General features: G+C 45.3%; 1 protein-coding gene across 1 annotated transcript; it reads left to right on the top strand.

The window, feature by feature from the left end:
* The first annotated feature begins 2,986 nt into the window (after positions 1–2,986).
* On the top strand, positions 2,987–18,057 carry LOC311117581 (microfibril-associated glycoprotein 4-like). The gene is made up of 3 exons (XM_084192519.1): positions 2,987–3,093; positions 3,259–3,450; positions 17,887–18,057. Exons 1-3 carry the CDS (start codon positions 3,088–3,090, stop codon positions 18,040–18,042), a joined length of 354 nt encoding a protein of 117 aa, XP_084048645.1. The 5' UTR covers positions 2,987–3,087; the 3' UTR covers positions 18,043–18,057.
* The last annotated feature ends 1,463 nt before the right edge of the window (positions 18,058–19,520 follow it).

The raw sequence follows: 19,520 nt of genomic DNA, 5'->3' as shown, positions 1-19,520 counted from the left end.
GGAGACTGTTTAGTGCCAAAAATAAGGGGTTAAATACATGTTAAAATAACAAAAAAACATTTATAATCTCTCAGATATAGGACAGGGGGGGACTATTCAATGTGTTTGTATGGGCTAATAGCAGTAAGGACTATCTGTTGTTCCATGTAGTGAATCTGTTATTCAATGTGTTTGTATGGGCTAATAGCAGTAAGGACTATCTGTTGTTCCATATAGTGAATCTGTTATTCAATGTGTTTGTATGGGCTAATAGCAGTAAGGACTATCTGTTGTTCCATGTAGTGAATCTGTTATTCAATGTGTTTGTATGGGCTAATAGCAGTAAGGACTATCTGTTGTTCCATGTAGTGAATCTGTTATTCAATGTGTTTGTATGGGCTAATAGCAGTAAGGACTATCTGTTGTTCCATGTAGTGAATCTGTTATTCAATGTGTTTGTATGGGCTAATAGCAGTAAGGACTATCTGTTGTTCCATGTAGTGAATCTGTTATTCAATGTGTTTGTATGGGCTAATAGCAGTAAGGACTATCTGTTGTTCCATGTAGTGAATCTGTTATTCAATGTGTTTGTATGGGCTAATAGCAGTAAGGACTATCTGTTGTTCCAGGTAGTGAATCTGTTATTCAATGTGTTTGTATGGGCTAATAGCAGTAAGGACTATCTGTTGTTCCATGTAGTGAATCTGTTATTCAATGTGTTTGTATGGGCTAATAGCAGTAAGGACTATCTGTTGTTCCAGGTAGTGAATCTGTTATTCAATGTGTTTGTATGGGCTAATAGCAGTAAGGCCAAATTAATTTTTTCATCAATTCATTTTTTACGTACAGTACCAGTCAAAATTTGACACACCTACTCATTCATGGGTTTTTCTTTATTTTTTTTACTATTTTCTACATTGTAGAATAATAGTGAAGACATCAAAACTATGAAATAACACATATGGAATCATGTAGTAACCAAAAAAGAGTAAAACAAATCAAGATATATTTTATATTTGAGATTCTTCAAATAGCCACCCTTTGCCTTGATGACACCAAAATTGGTTCTGTGAAAGTTCCCAGAACATAATGTTCCCAAAACACAAAAACTGTCCAGTTGTGCTGATAATTATAGAACGTTCGTATAAAACATTTGCCTGATGTTGCAAGAACGTTCCAAGATCACATTTAATCTGTTCTTTAAAAAAGGTTCCCAGAATGTTTCATTAGATTGTGGGAACAGTCTTGTGAGAACATAGTGGGGACATCACTAAAGATATGTTCCCAAAACACAAAAACTGTCCAGTTGTGCTGATTATTACAATACTGTTGATTGTAAAAACATTTGCCTGATGTTGCAAGAACATTCCCAGAACAAATGTTTTTATGTTCTTTAAAAAGATCCTAAAACATTGACTGTCCACGGGTCCATTCGGAATGGGTCTCCGTTTCTTTACATTAATTTATGCATATCGGGTCGGTTGGGAAAGCCACGGATCCCTTTCGGAGGACCTCTAGTACACAGTATGAAGTTTCAGTAAGTAGTAGTCAAGACATATTTCGGACACTGCCTTTGTACTAGTCTAAAGAGAGTTTGTGAAGGAAAAGTCATTGCGTTGCAAGATGGCCGCTCCAACGCCACCGCTACTTCTGGCCTAGTCACTAAAGGCTACTACCAACACTACTATCACCACCACCATCACCACCACCATCACCACCACCATCACCACCACCATCACCACCACCATCACTACCCCACTACTATTTATAACACAGTCACTACTCTTCATTGGTTGCACCCTCCATCACCCGGTCGCGTCACGCCATTGTTGTGAACATTCTAAATATGCCTCAGCCATACTGATTCCCAGAAGTCAAGCGGTAGTACCCAGTCATTCTGAACGGTGGCTAATGACAAATTATAAAATTAGAATATAGTGGCCTGGAAACAGGTTCCTACATTATGCAAATAATTAGTAGGAAACAACTTTGCCATCATTATGATGTTGTCCGAATTACTTTTAGACGGATGGCAATGTTGCCATTAGCTAGTGAAGTTCGTAAAAAAAATACCTAGCATTCCTAACGTTAGCTAGCTAAAATCTGGTGCTCTTCCCTTTTATCTTAACTAGCTAGCTAAAGTTATACTGTGGTCCTTGTGGTCCTTAGTTGTGGTCGTCTGTAGCTCAATTGGTAGAGCACGGCGCTTGTAAAGCCAGGGTAGTGGGTTCGATTCCCGGGACCACCCATACGTAAAAATGTATGCACACATGACTGTAAGTCGCTTTGGATAAAAGCGTCTGCTAAATGGCATATTATTATTATATATTATACTACAGCTAAAAGTCAATCTGATGACATCACAACGACGACAGAAGGTTGTCCTACTAATTATTTGCCTCCTTTAGAAATGGCATTGTGTTTCCAAGCCACTATTTTCATCAGCACCAATTGACAATACATTGAGTAGAAGGTTCAGTCAGGAGTGTCTTATTTCCAGTCGGAAGTCACACCGTTCAAAACAATATTGTGACGAAACGTGCAACACATTAACACTAGCCTCAAATTTGTCAACCCTCTAACAAATTTAAACCTCTAAACTTCTTCCACTAACATAACAATACTTCTGGACAGCTGAAGCATATCGCCATTTTTCTTCAATAAAAAAAAAAACAGTTTCTAGCTGCATTTTAGAAACGTCTGTCCCACATGGAGGTGACGCAGGGTTTTGGTTCCGGGTTTCCAAGATTAGGCACCACGGATCACAGATCTGGTATTTCTATGCATTATTCGATTAAGTGGTTAAAAGTAAAACAACATGTAACAGAAAGGTAGAGTACATGTTCTGGTGTAACGTCGAGACAACTTACGGATAATACGGATCAAATAAAAACACTTGTTTAAAAAGACTGAGAAAGTCCAGGGAATTACAAAAGTGGAACTGCCCGTATTGTGAAATCGTGTTTGCTACCCTGATAAATATTAGCCAATCATGATCCACCCACCCCTTCTAAAAAAAGTACACAAAAGGACGGATGAGTCACAATCACATTATTTGCTTGTCCGGCTGAAAACCAACTGGAAAAATACTTTTTTACCATTCCAACAATGCAGGTAAGTTGTAGGCATCATTTTACAACTGCATCATTTTACCACTTACAGACTGTTATATGTAATCAGATCTACTTCCATATTTTGAGCAGTAATTGTACGTTTCACACACAGAATGACAAGCAGAATGTTAATTGAACAGGCGCTCTGTGGTTTCCCATGTTTCAGGCCCTGAAGTTCCTCCACGTGCTGCTGTCAGTAGCAGTTCACTCTAAGGTACTGATGTTCCAGCCTCTGGACTGCGCTGACGTCTACAACAACGGTTCTAAGACCAGTGGTATCTACAGGATCTACCCTGCTGGACCCAACTCTCCTCCATACGTCTACTGTGATATGGACACTGACGGAGGGAAATGGACTGTGAGTAGGCTACCTAGTAGGAAACTGTTTTAACAGAGTACATAACAGCGTTCAGATATTGAGGGTTTGGGCAACACCTTCAGAATAACAAATATTACAACAAATATTATGGCTGAACTCGAATGTGCTGGTTGATAAAATAACTGTATTTATGGGAAAGATGTTTGAATAGGGTATTTTTGTTTTTAAATGATATTGTAAATTGGAATGGTAGAGTTGTGTCTTTCATGGAGTTATTAGAATCGCATGGGAAGGTCTGCTCAATCCAAGATAACAACCAATTGATTACAGCATTACCCCAAACATGGAGGAGGCTGGTGGCAGCGGGAGGAGGTAGGGAACTGGTCTGTCTGCCAATATAAAGGATCAAGGGTGGAGGTAGGGAACTGGTCTGTCTGCCCAATATAAAGGATCAAGGGAGGAGGTAGGGAACTGGTCTGTCTGCCCAATATAAAGGATCAAGGGTGGAGGTAGGGAACTGGTCTGTCTGCCCAATATAAAGGATCAAGGGACGAGGTAGGGAACTGGTCTGTCTGCCCAATATAAAGGATCAAGGGTGGAGGTAGGGAACTGGTCTGTCTGCCCAATATAAAGGATCAAGGGAGGAGGTAGGGAACTGGTCTGTCTGCCCAATATAAAGGATCAAGGGTGGAGGTAGGGAACTGGTCTGTCTGCCCAATATAAAGGATCAAGGGTGGAGGTAGGGAACTGGTCTGTCTGCCCAATATAAAGGATCAAGGGAGGAGGTAGGGAACTGGTCTGTCTGCCCAATATAAAGGATCAAAGGAGGAGGTAGGGAACTGGTCTGTCTGCACAATATAAAGGATCAAGGGAGGAGGTAGGGAACTGGTCTGTCTGCCCAGTATAAAGGATCAAGGGAGGAGGTAGGGAACTGGTCTGTCTGCCCAGTATAAAGGATCAAGGGAGGAGGTAGGGAACTGGTCTGTCTGCCCAGTATAAAGGATCAAGGGAGGAGGTAGGGAACTGGTCTGTCTGCCCAGTATAAAGGATCAAGGGAGGAGGTAGGGAACTGGTCTGTCTGCCCAATATAAAGGATCAAGGGAGGAGGTAGGGAACTGGTCTGTCTGCCCAATATAAAGGATCAAGGGAGGAGGTAGGGAACTGGTCTGTCTGCCCAATATAAAGGATCAAGGGAGGAGGTAGGGAACTGGTCTGTCTGCCCAATATAAAGGATCAAGGGAGGAGGTAGGGAACTGGTCTGTCTGCCCAATATAAAGGATCAAGGGAGGAGGTAGGGAACTGGTCTGTCTGCCCAATATAAAGGATCAAGGGAGGAGGTAGGGAACTGGTCTGTCTGCCCAGTATAAAGGATCAAGGGAGGAGGCAGGGAACTGGTCTGTCTGCCCAATATAAAGGATCAAGGGAGGAGGTAGGGAACTGGTCTGTCTGCCCAGTATAAAGGATCAAGGGAGGAGGTAGGGAACTGGTCTGTCTGCCCAGTATAAAGGATCAAGGGAGGAGGTAGGGAACTGTTCTGTCTGCCCAATATAAAGGATCAAGGGAGGAGGTAGGGAACTGGTCTGTCTGCCCAATATAAAGGATCAAGGGAGGAGGTAGGGAACTGGTCTGTCTGCCCAGTATAAAGGATCAAGGGAGGAGGTAGGGAACTGGTCTGTCTGCCCAGTATAAAGGATCAAGGGAGGAGGTAGGGAACTGTTCTGTCTGCCCAATATAAAGGATCAAGGGAGGAGGTAGGGAACTGGTCTGTCTGCCCAATATAAAGGATCAAGGGAGGAGGTAGGGAACTGGTCTGTCTGCCCAATATAAAGGATCAAGGGAGGAGGTAGGGAACTGGTCTGTCTGCCCAGTATAAAGGATCAAGGGAGGAGGTAGGGAACTGGTCTGTCTGCCCAATATAAAGGATCAAGGGAGGAGGTAGGGAACTGGTCTGTCTGCCCAATATAAAGGATCAAGGGAGGAGGTAGGGAACTAGTCTGTCTGCCTCAATATAAAGGATCAAGGGAGGAGGTAGGGAACTGGTCTGTCTGCCCAATATAAAGGATCAAGGGAGGAGGTAGGGAACTGGTCTGTCTGCCCAATATAAAGGATCAAGGGAGGAGGTAGGGAACTGGTCTGTCTGCCCAATATAAAGGATCAAGGGAGGAGGTAGGGAACTGGTCTGTCTGCCCAATATAAAGGATCAAGGGAGGAGGTAGGGAACTGGTCTGTCTGCCCAGTATAAAGGATCAAGGGAGGAGGTAGGGAACTGGTCTGTCTGCCCAATATAAAGGATCAAGGGAGGAGGTAGGGAACTAGTCTGTCTGCCTCAATATAAAGGATCAAGGGAGGAGGTAGGGAACTGGTCTGTCTGCCCAATATAAAGGATCAAGGGAGGAGGTAGGGAACTGGTCTGTCTGCCCAATATAAAGGATCAAGGGAGGAGGTAGGGAACTGGTCTGTCTGCCCAATATAAAGGATCAAGGGAGGAGGTAGGGAACTGGTCTGTCTGCCCAATATAAAGGATCAAGGGAGGAGGTAGGGAACTGGTCTGTCTGCCCAATATAAAGGATCAAGGGAGGAGGTAGGGAACTGGTCTGTCTGCCCAGTATAAAGGATCAAGGGAGGAGGTAGGGAACTGGTCTGTCTGCCCAGTATAAAGGATCAAGGGAGGAGGTAGGGAACTGGTCTGTCTGCCCAGTATAAAGGATCAAGGGAGGAGGTAGGGAACTGGTCTGTCTGCCCAGTATAAAGGATCAAGGGAGGAGGTAGGGAACTGGTCTGTCTGCCCAGTATAAAGGATCAAGGGAGGAGGTAGGGAACTGGTCTGTCTGCCCAGTATAAAGGATCAAGGGAGGAGGTAGGGAACTGTTCTGTCTGCCCAATATAAAGGATCAAGGGAGGAGGTAGGGAACTGGTCTGTCTGCTCAATATAAAGGATCAAGGGAGGAGGTAGGGAACTGGTCTGTCTGCCCAGTATAAAGGATCAAGGGAGGAGGTAGGGAACTGGTCTGTCTGCCCAGTATAAAGGATCAAGGGAGGAGGTAGGGAACTGTTCTGTCTGCCCAATATAAAGGATCAAGGGAGGAGGTAGGGAACTGGTCTGTCTGCCCAATATAAAGGATCAAGGGAGGAGGTAGGGAACTGGTCTGTCTGCCCAATATAAAGGATCAAGGGAGGAGGTAGGGAACTGGTCTGTCTGCCCAGTATAAAGGATCAAGGGAGGAGGTAGGGAACTGGTCTGTCTGCCCAATATAAAGGATCAAGGGAGGAGGTAGGGAACTAGTCTGTCTGCCTCAATATAAAGGATCAAGGGAGGAGGTAGGGAACTGGTCTGTCTGCCCAATATAAAGGATCAAGGGAGGAGGTAGGGAACTGGTCTGTCTGCCCAATATAAAGGATCAAGGGAGGAGGTAGGGAACTGGTCTGTCTGCCCAATATAAAGGATCAAGGGAGGAGGTAGGGAACTGGTCTGTCTGCCCAATATAAAGGATCAAGGGAGGAGGTATGGAACTGGTCTGTCTGCCCAGTATAAAGGATCAAGGGAGGAGGTAGGGAACTGGTCTGTCTGCCCAATATAAAGGATCAAGGGAGGAGGTAGGGAACTAGTCTGTCTGCCTCAATATAAAGGATCAAGGGAGGAGGTAGGGAACTGGTCTGTCTGCCCAATATAAAGGATCAAGGGAGGAGGTAGGGAACTGGTCTGTCTGCCCAATATAAAGGATCAAGGGAGGAGGTAGGGAACTGGTCTGTCTGCCCAATATAAAGGATCAAGGGAGGAGGTAGGGAACTGGTCTGTCTGCCCAATATAAAGGATCAAGGGAGGAGGTAGGGAACTGGTCTGTCTGCCCAGTATAAAGGATCAAGGGAGGAGGTAGGGAACTGGTCTGTCTGCCCAGTATAAAGGATCAAGGGAGGAGGTAGGGAACTGGTCTGTCTGCCCAGTATAAAGGATCAAGGGAGGAGGTAGGGAACTGGTCTGTCTGCCCAATATAAAGGATCAAGGGAGGAGGTAGGGAACTGGTCTGTCTGCCCAGTATAAAGGATCAAGGGAGGAGGTAGGGAACTGGTCTGTCTGCCCAATATAAAGGATCAAGGGAGGAGGTAGGGAACTGGTCTGTCTGCCCAATATAAAGGATCAAGGGAGGAGGTAGGGAACTGGTCTGTCTGCCCAGTATAAAGGATCAAGGGAGGAGGTAGGGAACTGGTCTGTCTGCCCAATATAAAGGATCAAGGGAGGAGGTAGGGAACTGGTCTGTCTGCCCAATATAAAGGATCAAGGGAGGAGGTAGGGAACTGGTCTGTCTGCCCAGTATAAAGGATCAAGGGAGGAGGCAGGGAACTGGTCTGTCTGCCCAATATAAAGGATCAAGGGAGGAGGTAGGGAACTGGTCTGTCTGCCCAGTATAAAGGATCAAGGGAGGAGGTAGGGAACTGGTCTGTCTGCCCAGTATAAAGGATCAAGGGAGGAGGTAGGGAACTGTTCTGTCTGCCCAATATAAAGGATCAAGGGAGGAGGTAGGGAACTGGTCTGTCTGCCCAATATAAAGGATCAAGGGAGGAGGTAGGGAACTGGTCTGTCTGCCCAGTATAAAGGATCAAGGGAGGAGGTAGGGAACTGGTCTGTCTGCCCAATATAAAGGATCAAGGGAGGAGGTAGGGAACTGGTCTGTCTGCCCAATATAAAGGATCAAGGGAGGAGGTAGGGAACTGGTCTGTCTGCCCAGTATAAAGGATCAAGGGAGGAGGTAGGGAACTGGTCTGTCTGCCCAATATAAAGGATCAAGGGAGGAGGTAGGGAACTAGTCTGTCTGCCTCAATATAAAGGATCAAGGGAGGAGGTAGGGAACTGGTCTGTCTGCCCAATATAAAGGATCAAGGGAGGAGGTAGGGAACTGGTCTGTCTGCCCAATATAAAGGATCAAGGGAGGAGGTAGGGAACTGGTCTGTCTGCCCAATATAAAGGATCAAGGGAGGAGGTAGGGAACTGTTCTGTCTGCCCAATATAAAGGATCAAGGGAGGAGGTAGGGAACTGGTCTGTCTGCCCAATATAAAGGATCAAGGGAGGAGGTAGGGAACTGGTCTGTCTGCCCAGTATAAAGGATCAAGGGAGGAGGTAGGGAACTGGTCTGTCTGCCCAATATAAAGGATCAAGGGAGGAGGTAGGGAACTGGTCTGTCTGCCCAATATAAAGGATCAAGGGAGGAGGTAGGGAACTGGTCTGTCTGCCCAGTATAAAGGATCAAGGGAGGAGGTAGGGAACTGGTCTGTCTGCCCAATATAAAGGATCAAGGGAGGAGGTAGGGAACTGGTCTGTCTGCCCAATATAAAGGATCAAGGGAGGAGGTAGGGAACTGGTCTGTCTGCCCAGTATAAAGGATCAAGGGAGGAGGCAGGGAACTGGTCTGTCTGCCCAATATAAAGGATCAAGGGAGGAGGTAGGGAACTGGTCTGTCTGCCCAGTATAAAGGATCAAGGGAGGAGGTAGGGAACTGGTCTGTCTGCCCAGTATAAAGGATCAATGGAGGAGGTAGGGAACTGTTCTGTCTGCCCAATATAAAGGATCAAGGGAGGAGGTAGGGAACTGGTCTGTCTGCCCAATATAAAGGATCAAGGGAGGAGGTAGGGAACTGGTCTGTCTGCCCAGTATAAAGGATCAAGGGAGGAGGTAGGGAACTGGTCTGTCTGCCCAATATAAAGGATCAAGGGAGGAGGTAGGGAACTGGTCTGTCTGCCCAATATAAAGGATCAAGGGAGGAGGTAGGGAACTGGTCTGTCTGCCCAGTATAAAGGATCAAGGGAGGAGGTAGGGAACTGGTCTGTCTGCCCAATATAAAGGATCAAGGGAGGAGGTAGGGAACTAGTCTGTCTGCCTCAATATAAAGGATCAAGGGAGGAGGTAGGGAACTGGTCTGTCTGCCCAATATAAAGGATCAAGGGAGGAGGTAGGGAACTGGTCTGTCTGCCCAATATAAAGGATCAAGGGAGGAGGTAGGGAACTGGTCTGTCTGCCCAATATAAAGGATCAAGGGAGGAGGTAGGGAACTGGTCTGTCTGCCCAATATAAAGGATCAAGGGAGGAGGTAGGGAACTGGTCTGTCTGCCCAGTATAAAGGATCAAGGGAGGAGGTAGGGAACTGGTCTGTCTGCCCAATATAAAGGATCAAGGGAGGAGGTAGGGAACTAGTCTGTCTGCCTCAATATAAAGGATCAAGGGAGGAGGTAGGGAACTGGTCTGTCTGCCCAATATAAAGGATCAAGGGAGGAGGTAGGGAACTGGTCTGTCTGCCCAATATAAAGGATCAAGGGAGGAGGTAGGGAACTGGTCTGTCTGCCCAATATAAAGGATCAAGGGAGGAGGTAGGGAACTGGTCTGTCTGCCCAGTATAAAGGATCAAGGGAGGAGGTAGGGAACTGGTCTGTCTGCCCAGTATAAAGGATCAAGGGAGGAGGTAGGGAACTGGTCTGTCTGCCCAGTATAAAGGATCAAGGGAGGAGGTAGGGAACTGGTCTGTCTGCCCAGTATAAAGGATCAAGGGAGGAGGTAGGGAACTGGTCTGTCTGCCCAGTATAAAGGATCAAACTGGCGGAGGAACAAAAATAGCATAACTAGGAAGGTATACCAGTTTCATTTGAGGACCAGGATGTTGACAGCTGTGCCATACAGATTGCAAAATATGATATACCGATTCCATGGTACAGGGTGTATGAGTTGATATATAAAACGACGCAAGATTCAAGACTTCGTGCTTTTCATCTAAAATTATTATATAGAATTCTTGCCACCAACAAAATGTTGAATATTTGGGGCATACGATCATCGAAGCTCTGCAGATTGTGTTGTGGGGATACAGAATCAATAGACCATTTATTTTGGTATCGCCCTCAGTTAGCCTGGTTCTGGTCTCAGGTTCAGGAATGGCTGAAAATGCATAACATTCATCTAAAATTGACCCTAGAAATAGGACTGTTGGGAGATCTGGAGACCGGGTCAATCAACTACTAATATACTAACACTCTTAGTAAAAAGTATTTATCTTCAACTCACAATCTGTGGATTCTATTCGATTAGATATATTGAAATTGTATGCTTAAACATCACAGCATAGTTGAAAGATATACAGTGAGGGAAAAAAGTATTTGATCCCCTGCTGATTTTGTAAGTTTGCCCACTGACATAGACATGATCAGTCTATAATTTTAATGGTAGGTTTATTTGAACAGTGAGAGACAGAATAACAACAAAAAAATCCAGAAAAACGCATGTCAAAAATGTTATAAATTGATTTGCATTTTAATGAGGGAAATAAGTATTTGACCCATCTGCAAAACATGACTTAGTACTTGGTGGCAAAACCCTTGTTGGCAATCACAGAGGTCAGATGTTTCTTGTAGTTGGCCACCAGGTTTGCACACATCTCAGGAGGGATTTTGTTCCACTCCTCTTTGCAGATCTTTTCCAAGTCATTAAGGTTTCGAGGCTGATGTTTGGCAACTCGAACCTTCAGCTCCCTCCACAGATTCTCTATGGGATTAAGGTCTGGAGACTGGCTAGGCCACTCCAGGATCTTAATGTGCCTCTTCTTGAGCTACTCCTTTGTTGCCTTGGCCGTGTATTTTGGGTCATTGTCATGCTGGAATACCCATCCACGACCCATTTTCAATGCCCTGGCTGAGGGAAGGAGGTTCTCACCCAAGATTTGACGGTACATGGCCCCGTCCATCGTCCCTTTGATGGTGTGAAGTTGTCCTGTCCCCTTAGCAGAAAAACACCCCCAAAGCATAATGTTTCCACCTCCATGTTTGACGGTGGGGATGGTGTTCTTGGGGTCATAGGCAGCATTCCTCCTCCTCCAAACACGGCGAGTTGAGATGATGCCAAAGAGATCGATTTTGGTCTCATCTGACCACAACACTTTCACCCAGTTCTTGATAGAGGAATTATGATTATGACTAAAATTGTTCACCCCCGATACTGTGTGAACTGTGTTAGGGTTATCATTATAAACCCACTAACAGAAGGGGGGGGAGTTAGAAACTGCTGAGACAAACATTCCAGGATGAAGGGGACTTAGAAACTGGTTAAAGGCCTCCTAAAGGTGGGCGGAGCAAAGTTCCTTTGTGTGAAGGGGTATAAAAGGCGATGTGTGTGTGTTTTGGCGGGAGAGCTCTCCATGATTAAATACTACAGATCATTCTTGCTGGTTGTGGACCTTTGTTTAATTCATTATTAAAACCAGAGCCTTACACCCTCTGGGAATTATTCAAAGCATTGAGTTTAATTAGAGAAAGAAATTCTCGTGACAAATGGTCCTTCGAGCCGGATCTCAAAATACGTCTTTGTCGTTCCCACAGGTGAACTAAAGGAGAAGGTGACCCACTCTATCTAACCAGGTGACTGGTGTGGATCCAGTCCCTAAAGAAGAAAGACTGGAAGCACGCCTGTTGGGAAGGGCCCTATCAGGTTATATTGGTCACTGCCTTTGCCATTAGAATAGCAGAGAGAGCAACCTGGGTCCATGTTACCCACTGCAAGAGGGTAAGACCACATACAAGCACCACTGAACACACGCAGAGTTAGAGAGAAGAACTGGACCAATAGGGTCTGGGGATCACCTCTGTTAACGAAGATCTCCTACCCCGACCTATCATCACTGTAGTGTGTTCTCAGGGTGTGAGTACAGGGTAGTACCAAGCAGAAAGACTGAGGGCAGGAGAGGGTTGGTGGTTTTTGGGAATATGGATAACCTGAGCTGCATCATAGTCTCGGCAATGGTCCTGATATGTCAAGATCCACCACCACACCTACGCTATGCCCTTACCATTGTTAAGAAGTCAAAGAGAAGAGAAGCGACCCGACATACTGACCGTCAAGGACGAGTGGCCTACAAAATGGGAGTCAGAGAAGGGCAGACTGTAGGATTCAAAATAAGGGTTAGGGACGTAGCCAACGGGTGGGGTACATGTCAACAAGCAATTTGGGATTATAAAATCCCATAATATTCGTGTTCGAGCCCCACGGCGGATTGTTCCTAGACTCAAGTGTTTAAACACACTTGAGGAGGGGGATATGGGACCGGGCGGGACTGGACATCCAGATAGGGGGTAAAGAGAAACAAAGACATCACCAATTATCAATTGGAGATAGCAGTAATGTGACTGATTTAAGTTCGGAAGCACAGGAGAGAATTCTGAACCTCACAGCCCCTGTAACCAATGTGTGGTGGGCGTGTGCCAGTAAAGGCAGTATAAGGCAGAGAATTCCAAAGGGGTGGCTAGATACGTGCGCCCTGGTTCTACTGATTCAGCTAGTTAGAATTAGTCACCAGGAACCAAGGAAAGGGTTAAACAGATGTAGGAGGAGTTTTAACAAGAAGGAGAATAGCCCTATTTAGATGGATGCGATTGGGGTATCAAGGGGGGTACCGGATGGATACCAAGCTATAATACAAGTAGGGGAAGGGTTTACTACCACGTTCTTTTGGTGGGTGACAATAAACAAAAATTGTGGACCAACAACGATTTATTGGCCAGACTAGGGATGCAGTAAAGGGGATCTCTGAACAATTATCCGCCACCTCACTCATGACTTGGAAAAATAGGTTGGCTCTAGATCAGGCAGAAAGGGGCGATGTCTATAGAATGGTGGCCATTGTTGCACATTTATCCCTAACAACACCGCACCGGATGGGACAGTCACCAGAGCTCTTGCAGGATTGACTGCTCTAAGTGAAGAATGGGCTGAGAACTCAGGGAGTTAATACATCTTTGATAGGGTGATTTGATGAAATGTTTGGTAAATGGAAAAAGATAGCAGCCACCATCTTGGGGGCAGCCACCGCAATTGGATGCAATTGCTTGTATTATGTGGTTGTTGTTGTCTTGTTCCCTGTGTCCGAGGGTTGGTGAGTAAGGCGTTGGAGAATGCAGTGTCTCAACCAATGGTGAGATATGGACGGAATCCGGACTCTGACCAGTGGAATGTGAAAAACGATCCTCCAGGCTTGGTGGATGACGAGGACTTTGACCCTGAAAGACCGCAATTGGATGAAACGTTTATTAGTTCTGATGTATGAAGATCAGATTGATCATGCTTGTAAATACATTTATCCTGAGGGTGTAAAAATTTAGTCAACGGGTGAATTGATAGAGGAATTATGATTATGACTAAAATTGTTCACCCCAATACTGATGATGACTGAGAACTGTGTTAGGGTTATCATTATAAACCCACTAACAGAGGGGGTGAGTTAGAAACTGCTGAGACAAACATTCCAGGATGAAGGGGACTTAGAAACTGGTTACAGGGTGCCTAAAGGTGGGCGGAGCAAAGTTCCTTTGTTTGAAGGGGTATAAAAGGTGATGTGTGTGTGTTTTGGCGGGAGAGCTCTCCATGATTAAATACTACAGATCATTCTTGCTGGTTGTGGACCTTTGTTTAATTCATTATTAAAACCAGAGCCTTACACCCTCTGGGAATTATTCAAAGCATAGAGATATAAATTCTCGTGACAGTTCTCCTCTGAATCGTTCAGATGTTCATTGGCAAACTTCAGACGGGCCTGTATATGTGCTTTCTTGAGCAGGGGGACCTTGCGGGCGCTGCAGGATTTCAATCCTTCACGGCGTAGTGTGTTACCAATTGTTTTCTTGGTGACTATGGTCCCAGCTGCCTTGAGATCATTGACAAGATCCTCCCGTGTAGTTCTGGGCTGATTCCTCACCGTTCTCATGATCATTGCAACTCCACGAGGTGAGATTTTGCATGGAGCCCCAGGCCGAGGGAGATTGACAGTTCTTTTGTGTTTCTTCCATTTGCGAATAAATCGCACCAAATGTTGTCACCTTCTCACCAAGCTGCTTGGCGATGGTCTTGTAGCCCATTCCAGCCTTGTGTAGGTCTACAATCTTGTCCCTGACATCCTTGGAGAGCTCTTTGGTCTTGGCCATGGTGGAGAGTTTGGAATCTGATTGACTGATTGCTTCTGTGGACAGGTGTCATTTATACAGGTAACAAACTGAGATTAGGAGCACTCCCTTTAAGAGTGTGCTCCTAATCTCAGCTCGTTACCTGTATAAAAGACACCTGGGAGCCAGAAATCTTTCTGATTGAGAGGGGGTCAAATACTTATTTCCCTCATTAAAATGCAAATCAATTTATAACATTTTTGACATGCGTTTTTCTGAATTTTTTTGTTGTTATTCTGTCTCTCACTGTTCAAATAAACCTACCATTAAAATTATAGACTGACCATTTCTTTGTCAGTGGGCAAACGTACAAAATCAAAAGGGGATCAAATACTTTTTTCCCCTCACTGTATGGTGCCATACTAGACAGCCTCAACACCTTCACACCATCCTAGTCAGCCTCAACACCTTCACACCATCCTAGTCAGCCTCAACACCATACTAGTCAGCCTCAACACCATCAGACCATACTAGTCAGCCTCAACACCATCACACCATACTAGTCAGCCTCAACACCTTCAGACCATCCTAGTCAGCCTCAACACCTTCAGACCATACTAGTCAGCCTCAACACCTTCAGACCATACTAGTCAGCCTCAACACCTTCAGACCATACTAGTCAGCCTCAACACCTTCAGACCATACTAGTCAGCCTCAACACCTTCAGACCATACTAGTCAACCTCAACACCTTCAGACCATCCTAGTCAGCCTCAACACCTTCAGACCATCCTAGTCAGCCTCAACACCATCCTAGTCAGCCTCAACACCATTCTAGTCAGCATCAACACCTTCACACCTTACTAGTCAGCCTCAACACCTTCAGACCATACTAGTCAGCCTCAACTCCATCACAGCATCCTAGTCAGCCTCAACACCTTCAGACCATACTAGTCAGCATCAACACCTTCAGACCGTACTAGTCAGCCTCAACACCTTCAGACCATCCTAGTCAGCCTCAACACCTTCAGACCATACTAGTCAGCCTCAACACCATCCTAGTCAGCCTCAACACCATCCTAGTCAGCATCAACACCTTCAGACCATCCTAGTCAGCCTCAACACCTTCAGACCATCCTAATCAGCCTCAACACCTTCAGACCATACTAGTCAGCCTCAACACCTTCAGACCATACTAGTCAGCCTCAACACCATCACACCATCCTAGTCAGCCTCAACACCATCACACCATACTAGTCAGCCTCAACACCTTCAGACCATCCTAGTCAGCCTCAACACCTTCAGACCATCCTAGTCAGCCTCAACACCTTCAGACCATCCTAGTCAGCCTCAACACCTTCAGACCATACTAGTCAGCCTCAACACCATCCTAGTCAGCCTCAACACCTTCAGACCATACTAGTCAGCCTCAACACCTTCAGACCATCCTAGTCAGCCTCAACACCTTCAGACCATACTAGTCAGCCTCAACACCTTCAGACCATCCTAGTCAGCCTCAACACCATACTAGTCAGCCTCAACACCTTCAGACCATCCTAGTCAGCCTCAACACCATACTAGTCAGCCTCAACACCTTCAGACCATACTAGTCAGCCTCAACACCTTCAGACCATCCTGGTCAGCCTCAACACCTTCAGACCATACTAGTCAGCCTCAACACCTTCAGACCATCCTAGTCAGCCTCAACACCATACTAGTCAGCCTCAACACCTTCAGACCATCCTAGTCAGCCTCAACACCATACTAGTCAGCCTCAACACCTTCACACCATACTAGTCAGCCTCAACACCTTCAGACCATCCTAGTCAGCCTCAACACCTTCACACCATCCTAGTCAGCCTCAACACCTTCAGACCATCCTAGTCAGCCTCAACACCTTCAGACCATCCTAGTCAGCCTCAACACCTTCAGACCATCCTAGTCAGCCTCAACACCTTCAGCCAATACTAGTCAGCCTCAACACCTTCAGACCATCCTAGTCAGCCTCAACACCTTCAGACCATACTAGTCAGCCTCAACTCCATCACAGCATCCTAGTCAGCCTCAACACCTTCAGACCATCCTAGTCAGCCTCAACACCTTCAGACCATACTAGTCAGCCTCAACACCTTCAGACCATCCTAGTTAGCCTCAACACCTTCAGACCATACTAGTCAGCCTCAACACCTTCAGACCATCCTAGTCAGCCTCAACACCTTCAGACCATACTAGTCAGCCTCAACACCATCCTAGTCAGCATCAACACCTTCAGACCATCCTAGTCAGCCTCAACACCTTCAGACCATCCTAGTCAGCCTCAACACCTTCAGACCATCCTAGTCAGCCTCAACACCTTCAGACCATACTAGTCAGCCTCAACACCTTCAGACCATCCTAGTCAGCCTCAACACCTTCAGACCATCCTAGTCAGCCTCAACACCTTCAGACCATCCTAGTCAGCCTCAACACCTTCAGACCATCCTAGTCAGCCTCAACACCATCCTAGTCAGCCTCAACACCATCCTAGTCAGCCTCAACACCATACTAGTCAGCCTCAACACCTTCAGACCATACTAGTCAGCCTCAACACCTTCAGACCATCCTAGTCAGCCTCAACACCTTCAGACCATACTAGTCAGCCTCAACACCATACTAGTCAGCCTCAACACCTTCAGACCATACTAGTCAGCCTCAACACCTTCAGACCATCCTAGTCAGCCTCAACACCTTCAGACCATACTAGTCAGCCTCAGCACCGTCAGACCATACTAGTCAGCCTCAACACCATCCTAGTCAGCCTCAACACCGTCAGACCATACTAGTCAGCCTCAACACCTTCAGACCATACTAGTCAGCCTCAACACCATCCTAGTCAGCCTCAACACCTTCAGACCATACTAGTCAGCCTCAGCACCATCCTAGTCAGCCTCAACACCTTCACACCATACTAGTCAGCCTCAGCACCATCCTAGTCAGCCTCAACACCTTCAGACCATACTAGTCAGCCTCAACACCTTCAGACCATACTAGTCAGCCTCAACACCTTCAGACCATACTAGTCAGCCTCAGCACCGTCAGATCATACTAGTCAGCATCAACAAATACGTGATACATCGACATACACTGATCTTGTTGAAGTATTTTAATACAACAGTATTCTGCGAGATGAGGTCTGATCAACCGTATTTTAACACAACAGTATTCTGCCAGATGAGAGGTCTGATCAACCGTATTTTAATACAACAGTATTCTGCCAGATAAGAGGTCTGATCAACCGTATTTTAACACAACAGTATTCTGCCAGATAAGAGGTCTGATCTTTTTCCTCTCCTTCTCTCCCTCCCTCTCCATCTCTCCCTCCCTCTCCTTCACCCGCCTCCCTCTCCTTCACCCGCCTCCCTCTCCTTCACCCGCCTCCCTCTCCTTCTCTCCCTCCCTCTCCTTCACCCGCCTCCCTCTCCTTCACCCGCCTCCCTCTCCTTCACCCGCCTCCCTCTCCTCTCCCTCCCTCTCCTTCACCCGCCTCCCTCTCCTTCACCCGCCTCCCTCTCCTTCTCTCCCTCCTTCTAGGTGTTCCAGAGGAGGATGGATGGAACAGTGAACTTCTACAGAGGATGGGACCAGTACAAGAACGGCTTTGGACATGCAGCGGGAGAGTACTGGCTGGGTAAGGACTTATTTAAAAAGCCTTTTCAAGGACAGATCACCAATGGAAAACCTGGATAATATAATGAATAATTGGTAGTTAACTGAATTCTCTATAGTGAGGTTGTTGTGACAGTCAGTAGATAGGCAAGTCGATCACAACAAGACCATTGTGGTCTACCAAAAACATTTAGTTGGTGTGTAAAACCAGTGAGTCTAGAAATGCAACCTCCCACACTACCCCAAAGCAGTAAAAAGACACACTTTTATGACCCCTCTATAGAAAGATTGAAGGTCCCCCGTTACCAGTTTTTAAAAAATGAATGGAAGTATATATGGAGACTGTTTAGTGCCAAAAATAAGGGGTTAAATACATGTTAAAATAACAAAAAAACATTTATAATCTCTCAGATATAGGACAGGGGGGGACTATTCAATGTGTTTGTATGGGCTAATAGCAGTAAGGACTATCTGTTGTTCCATGTAGTGAATCTGTTATTCAATGTGTTTGTATGGGCTAATAGCAGTAAGGACTATCTGTTGTTCCATGTAGTGAATCTGTTATTCAATGTGTTTGTATGGGCTAATAGCAGTAAGGACTATCTGTTGTTCCATGTAGTGAATCTGTTATTCAATGTGTTTGTATGGGCTAATAGCAGTAAGGACTATCTGTTGTTCCATGTAGTGAATCTGTTATTCAATGTGTTTGTATGGGCTAATAGCAGTAAGGACTATCTGTTGTTCCATGTAGTGAATCTGTTATTCAATGTGTTTGTATGGGCTAATAGCAGTAAGGACTATCTGTTGTTCCAGGTAGTGAATCTGTTATTCAATGTGTTTGTATGGGCTAATAGCAGTAAGGCCAAATTAATTTTTTCATAAATTCATTTTTTACGTACAGTACCAGTCAAAATTTGACACACCTACTCATTCATAGGTTTTTCTTTATTTTTTTTTACTATTTTCTACATTGTAGAATAATAGTGAAGACATCAAAACTATGAAATAACACATATGGAATCATGTAGTAACCAAAAAAGAGTAAAACAAATCAAGATATATTTTATATTTGAGATTCTTCAAATAGCCACCCTTTGCCTTGATGACACCAAAATTGGTTCTGTGAAAGTTCCCAGAACATAATGTTCCCAAAACACAAAAACTGTCCAGTTGTGCTGATAATTATAGAACGTTCGTATAAAACATTTGCCTGATGTTGCAAGAACGTTCCAAGATCACATTTAATCTGTTCTTTAAAAAAGGTTCCCAGAATGTTTCATTAGATTGTGGGAACAGTCTTGTGAGAACATAGTGGGGACATCACTAAAGATATGTTCCCAAAACACAAAAACTGTCCAGTTGTGCTGATTATTACAATACTGTTGATTGTAAAAACATTTGCCTGATGTTGCAAGAACATTCCCAGAACAAATGTTTTTATGTTCTTTAAAAGATCCTAAAACATTGACTGTCCACGGGTCCATTCGGAATGGGTCTCCGTTTCTTTACATTAATTTATGCATATCGGGTCGGTTGGGAAAGCCACGGATCCCTTTCGG

Source organism: Coregonus lavaretus (assembly GCF_964263955.1).
Source record: "Coregonus lavaretus genome assembly, contig: HAP1_SCAFFOLD_1303, whole genome shotgun sequence".
Taxonomy (NCBI): Eukaryota; Metazoa; Chordata; class Actinopteri; order Salmoniformes; family Salmonidae; genus Coregonus; species Coregonus lavaretus.
This window is presented reverse-complemented; position numbering and strand designations above follow the sequence as displayed.